Source organism: Capra hircus, chromosome 19 (genome assembly GCF_001704415.2).
Source record: "Capra hircus breed San Clemente chromosome 19, ASM170441v1, whole genome shotgun sequence".
NCBI classification, from domain to species: domain Eukaryota; kingdom Metazoa; phylum Chordata; class Mammalia; order Artiodactyla; family Bovidae; genus Capra; species Capra hircus.
The window spans coordinates 40,245,969-40,252,648 of NC_030826.1; the positions used below are offsets into that span (position 1 = coordinate 40,245,969).

The 6,680-nt window shown below is 56.9% G+C and overlaps 1 protein-coding gene across 1 annotated transcript; it reads right to left on the reverse strand.

Moving 5' to 3' along the window:
- GJD3 (gap junction protein delta 3) lies at positions 2,027-4,768 on the reverse strand. Its single transcript, XM_013972179.2, has 2 exons — positions 4,663-4,768; positions 2,027-3,882 (listed from the first exon to the last, which is right to left on the reverse strand). Exon 2 carries the CDS (start codon positions 3,876-3,878, stop codon positions 3,024-3,026), a length of 855 nt encoding a protein of 284 aa, XP_013827633.2. The 5' UTR covers positions 3,879-3,882; positions 4,663-4,768; the 3' UTR covers positions 2,027-3,023.

The window sequence follows — 6,680 nt, forward strand, 5'->3', positions numbered from 1 at the left end:
CGGGGGCCCCAGCAACTGAGGCGAGAGCTAAGGAAGTTGAGATGCCATCTGAGTTACTGGTGACCCCCTCTGCCCCCCTCATTCCACTCCTGCCACACCAGTCTCTTCTTGGGCCTCCAACACTTTCAGCTTATTCCTGCCTCAGGACCTTTGCTCTTGCCATTTCCTCCAATGTGAGTGCTCTCCCTGGAGAGACTTCCAGCTAGAGGGTTGCTGGTTCTTCTCCCCGACACCCCCCAGGTGTCGCGCTCTCTCCCTTGACTCTTACCCTGGGTGGTAGCACAGTTAATGTTTATCGTTTGCCTTCTCCACCAGAATGTAAGCTTTGAGAGGGCAAGTTTGCACATGGATCTGCTAATACAGCAGCCACTTGTCACAGGTGACAGCCGAACCTGAGATTCGTGGGTGGTCCAAATTGAGAAGGGTTTCAAGCACACCAGGCTTAGTACAAAATGAAACATGTAAAGCATCTCTGTGAAATTGTTTTTATACTGATGATGTGTTTGAAATAATATTTTAGATGTTAAAAATATATTTTGGGTTAACCAAAATATATTACAAATGTTTCCTTTCCTTTTGTAATGTGACTAATGGAAAACTTGGAATGACATAGGCGGCTCGTGTCCTCTTTCTGCAGAACAGTGCCTGCCATATAGTATGTGCTCAAAAGTATTTGTTGAATGAATATACATGGGAAGCAGTTGGACATTCATGTCTGAGTCTATGTGGAAGGGTCTGGGAGGCAAACACAGAACTCACCCTGGGCAGAGAGATGGCGGCACAGTCTGTGAGCGTGGATAAGTGTTTGGGCCTGGAGAACACGTCCAACACAAGTTTGTGTGTGTGCGTACTAAGTCAGGTCAGTCGTGTCCGACTCTGTGCAACCCTATGGACTGTAGCCCGCCAGGCTCCTATTTACATGGGATTCTCCAGGCAAGAATACTGAAGTAGGTTGCCATGCCCTCCTCCAGGGGATCTTCCCAACCCAGGGATTGATCCCGTGTCTCTTATGTCTCCTGCATTGACAGGCTGGTTCTTTACCATTAGCACCACCTGGGAAGCCCCCCAGTGCAAGTTTACCAAATACCTACTATGGGCCTGTCAGGAGGAGAGAGCTATGTATCCAACAGAAGTGCTGCCTTGGGGCCTTAGCTCTGGTTTTGTGGGGCTGATCTGTCTGTCCAGAAAGGCATTCATTTTCTTCCCAAATGAGACCAAAAGGCAGGGAGGAGTTAACTAGAGGAAGGGGGGCAGCAGAGAGGGAGGCTGCTCCAGGCAAAGGAACAGCAAGTTGAAACATTAGAAGCAAATCTGGGTACCCTTGGTAGGAACAGAAAGTTTAGATTGATTTGGAGCATGGAAACTTTGGAGGAGCTGAGGTGAAGGGGCTGGGGAAGACCTGATGTAACAGGGCCAGACGTGGGGGATTCAGAAGCCTCGCTCAGGTGCTTGACTTACCTGAGGACAGGGGAGCCCCAAAGAGTAAGCAGGGGCACCTGTTTAGAAAGACTCTTCCCTCTGCTTGTGTGCAGTCCGGGCAGGAAAGCTGAGGAAGAGGCATGAAGGAATGGAGGGTAGGGAGGGAATGACCAGAGGTGTAGAAGAAAATTGTGCAGAGTGGGTCCCTGGCAGCCTGCTCAGCAGAGTCTGGTGACGGCCCAGAGGTGTGGTTAGATGGTGACCCCTGGATTTTTCACTTAGGGGTCTGTGTGTGTATGTGTGTGTGTGTTCGTTGCTCAGTAGTGTCCGACTCTTTGCGACCCCATGGACTGTAGCCCACGAGGCTCCTCTGTCCATGGGATTTGCCAGGAGTGGGTTGCCGTTTTCTTCTCCAGGGGATCTTCCTGACCCAGGGATCAAACCCAGGTATCCTGCATTCCAGGCAGATTCTTTACTGTCTGAGCCATCAGAGAAGGTGCTGGCTGCTTATGGACAGCATCCCCACGGGTGTGGTGAAGGAGGAAGCTGATAGGGGCAGAGGAGAGACAGGAATGAACAGGAGGCAGCCCTGTAAACAGTTCCTTGTATTTCCAGAGGGTGGGAGTGAGGGAAGAAGTGAAGGAAGAAAATGCAGGGCCAGGAGGATGTTTATGGACTGGGGTAACAGCAGCAGGGTGAGGAGGAGGAAGCTAGAAAAGAGTCCTGCCCTCTGACCCCAGCCCCAGCCCCACTCTGTCTTCATGAAAGAAGGGCCCAGCCACCTTGCCCAGGTGGCAAGGTTGAGAGTGCAGCTGGTACCTGGACTGAGGCCCGCCCAGGGTGAAGGACTGCCTCCCCTCCAGCACCCCTCCTGCGTGGGCTCGATCGGGAGGGGAGATCTTCCGAGGAAGGGAGGCGCCACCGTGGCTGCTGCTTGCCCTGGATCCTGGCCACCCACACGGGGCATGTCACAGATCACACACACAACTCACACAGGACACCCCGTCACACGCACAGATGCAGAATGCACACAGGGGTAGGCACACATGTGTGCAGAAAGCCTGCACAAGATGGACATGTGCATACGCACACTTGTGCACATCCAGAGTTCACACAGGATATATATGCATGCATACACACACACAAAGTGCTTACACAGGTTTTACAACATGCGAGGGCACCTATGCTCACACCGAATGTGTGTACACGTGTGTGTGCATGCACACAGAGCCTTAGTAGAGGCTACAGTCTGAACAAGGAGAGTCCCCAGGGGATGCTGGTATCACAGCTGTTTTCCTTTCCAGTAAAACACCCAGGGCTCCTCCAGAACGTCCACTCTCCACTGACTCTGCCCTCCTCTGGTCCACCTTCTTTCAGCCTCCCGGGCCTCCTTCCTTTCCGCCTGGATCAGGGCACCAAGGACAGGCCTTAGTTGATTCGATGTCCCTAGCTCCGCTGGGAAGTGTGGGTGCTGCCTGGAGGGCCATGCACCCTGCGTGTCATCTGCTGGGGCAGGGGACCCTACCAACAGTGGGTGAGGAGACACTTCTTGCTCCGGGATGGGGGGGTCCGGCCTCTGGCCTCACCTCCCGCCCCAGGCAGTTCTAGATGGCCAGGTCCTGACGGATGGTGGCCAGCGACGCCTTGCTGCGGCCGCTGCCGCCCTCGCTGTCACCAGCCGGCGCCCCGTGCGCATAAGCCGGTGGGGCGTAGGGGTCGGTGCCCGATCGCCGCGTGGGCAGGGCGGGCAGCGGCTGGAGCAGCTGCCGCGCCTCCTCTTGCGCGAGGTTGCAGCGGTTGTCGCACTCGGCGGCCTGGCTACAGCGGCCGGCGCGCGGGCGGCCCTTCCAGACCAAGTGGCCCAGCTCGGCCACGCTGAGCAGCGCCGAGAGCAGCCCCACCGCGAAGTAGAAGACCACGAAGACAGTCTTCTCGGTGGGCCGGCTCACGAAGCAGTCCACGGTGTGTGGGCACGGGGGACCTGCGCACACGAAGTGCGGGGCCACGCGGAAGCCGTAGAGCAGCGCCTGGCCCGCCAGGAAGGCCAGCTCGGCCAGCAGGCGCAGCGCCACGCTCAGCAGGTAGCAGCGGCGCGCGCGGCGGTCCCCCGGGCGCCCCGAGGCCCCCGCCCCGCCGTCCGCGCCGCCCGGCTCCTTGCTGGCCCGGTGCACCGAGTAGATGACGAAGAGCACCGGGGGCGCCGACAGCAGCAGGATGTGGAAGAGCCAGAAGCGGTAGTGGGAGACGGGGAAGGCGCGGTCGTAGCAGGTCTGGCGACAGCCAGGCTGCAGCGTGTTGCACACAAACTCCTCCTGCTCGTCCTCGAACACGGCGCCGCCCACCGTGGCCAGCACCAGGATGCGGAAGATCAGCATGACCACCAGCCACAGGCGGCCCACGAGCGGCGACTGCAGCTGCACGGCGTCCAGCAGCGAGCCGAGGAACGCCCACTCCCCCATGGCGCTGGAGATAGACGCGGGGCGGGCAGTTAAGAGGCGGAAGGATCAGGGTCCCAACCCTTCCAACCCTCCCAACCCTCCGCGCCCATCGGGGTGGGATCAGCTGGACCGCCTCTAACTTTGAGGTGAGCCAGGGGGTCAGCCAGACCTGGCTTTAGCAGGGGCTTTGAGGGAACAAAGGGCTTAGCTTAGGAGGGCTCAGGGGCGCTGGGGAGGAGCTCAGCCCCGGTGCTCTGGTCAGACACCCATGGAACTGCTGGGTTGGATCCTGCGCTCCTCCGAGGCCAGGCTGGAGGGAAAGGACCTCAGAGATGAGCCGTGCTGGCCCTTGACTACATGTGTGGAAGCAGAAACCCAGCAGTGCCCTCGTGTGCTCCAGGATGCTTTCTGTGGGCAAGAGCAGTGCCCTGAACCCAAGGCTCTGACCCAGCTTGGTACTTCTGGGTGAAGTGGAGCCAGCAGACCCAGAAGGATTCACCCTCTTCTTTCTCCGCCCACCATTTCTCTTGCCTCCCTCCTTTTTTTTTTTTTTTTTTTTTTTTTTTACTGCAGTGAACTCGTCTCAAAATTGGGGAGTGGACACAAAGGGAAGGAACCCCACTTCCATCAGGATTCATTGTCCTAGATGTCTCCTACCATCTGTGCAGTGGGAATGCTGGCCCACCTCTTCCCATCTCCTCCCTGGTGTCTCTCTGCTTCCAGCTTCTCGAATCTCCCGAGAGACTCCCCAACACCCCCCTCACAGGTCCCACAGGCCCCCAGACCCTCACCCGTAACCACTCACCCTGCAGCTGGCGCTGGGATGTTAAAGCCGAGTGAAGAACCTTGGGAAATGGTTGGGACCTGTTTCTCCTGATCCTTCTTTCATTTTTCCTTTTGGATTTGGTCAGGATGGATGGCAAGACAGGATGCCTGAGAGGGGCGAGTGCTCCCCCTTCTCTTAAAGGGACAGGGTGACCCTGTCGACTGGCTCCACCCCTGGGAACAGACACAGGGCCACGCCCATTGCTGGATTCTGCCAGCCTTCCCTTCCCATCCCCTCATCCCCCCACCCCCACCCCCACACCAGGGCTGAGTCCCCACTGGAAATGAGGAATGGGGTTACCCAGCGCTCATCCCTGTTGAAGGAAGCCCATCTCTAACAGACTCTCCTAACTGGAAGGCCTAGATCCACTATCATGTGACTATCCCCCCTGAAGGCAGTCTTCAGGGCTGGCACAGGGTTTGATGCTGGTATTGGTGGCACTGGTGTTTTAAGCAACAGACACCTGCTAACTCTTCTTCAAGCTCTGACATTACAAGTCCCTTAGTTCTTCTGGGCCAGTCTCCTGGCTTGTCAGCTGAGGAGCCTGGGCCAGCTGATCCCCAAGTTCCCTTCCAGCTCTGCATCTTAATGCTGAGGTCCCAACCATGTCACAGAAAAGCTCACGCCCAGAAAAATGTTCCTTTTGGAAAAACATTAGGGTATCAAGGGTGTCTGGCCTTGGGACTTGAATAAAAGCTTTTGCTTCCTTCCTGCTTTTCTGTAACTTCCAGATTTACTGTAATGAGGGTGTCATTTTATAATGTGAAAAGTAAATAGAAAGGTTTCTTTTCCCTCACAAGGCTTTGAACTGAGTCACCTTCTACTGCTCTAGGTAGCCAGAGAAGCTGTCCCATAGAGAAGGGCAGTTCGGATGACCAAGGGTGACCTGAGTGGCCAGGGAGGGGACACTCCCAGGTTAAGTGCTCATTTGTCCTCTCTGCCTTTCCAGGAGTCTGGACCCACACCATTCTCCTCCTTCGCCTGTGAAATTGCTCTGGGTCGGGCCCCAGGCCCCACTCATCATAAGAATTAGCTTATTTCATCCTCCTGACAAGGATGGGAAGCTGAGACTCAGAGGGTCTAAGGCACAGTCATGCAGCAAGAGAGAGAGGGTCCTGGCCTCACACCCAGCCTCACTAGTTTGGAGCCCACGTTCTGAAGCTCATGGTGGAACTGTTCTGGTTCTAGCCTGCCTGGACTTCCCAGGGCCTGACAGTTCCTAGGGCTTTGTGTGGGGCCATGCTAGGACTCACCTCTTTGGTGACACTTGGTCTCCTCTCCGGCCATGGGGGCCTGTCTGGTTTTCCATGTGCTGATGGGGACCCCTGGCTGGTTTCAAGAAGGGGTGGGAAATGTGTCCTTCACCCACACTGGCTCCAGCCCAGCCCTGCCTGGAAAAACCCTAGGTTAATGCTCGGGAGTGCTGGGGTTCCCTAGGGACAGGGCCTGGGTGGGGAGACACCAGCCTGGATCAAGTCCAAAGGAAAGCACATGCTGGGGCCCATTCCAAAAACAGGATGTACGCTGGGAGCACCAGTGACCTCCCCATTCCCTACCTCCACCTGCTCCTGGCAAAGCTGCTCCCTGACCCATGACTCCTGCCCCCAGCCATGGGGGCCCAGGGACACACCTCATCGCCCCTGGAATAGTCCCTGCTGGGTCAGCCCACCAGCCCAGCCTGGAAAAATCCTCATCAGACCAGACGCATCTGCCTGTGGAGAGTGGAAAGTGACAGAGGTGGCGGGTGGGCAAGGGGGGAGCCGTGGAGCCGTGGTTCCCCTGCACTGTCCCCGGCCCTTGATACCGCAGGGCCAGACACAGGAGACTCAGCAATCTCTAGGGTCCATCCTTCTTCTCAGATAGTGCCAGCCTGGGAGGAGGTGTCACTGATGCTGCCCAGAGCTGGTGGCACTTGGCCTCATTCTTGGCCCAACTTGCGGCCTGGTGTGGGGCTCAGACTGGTTCACACTCGGTCTCCATCCCAGACACCTAACCCT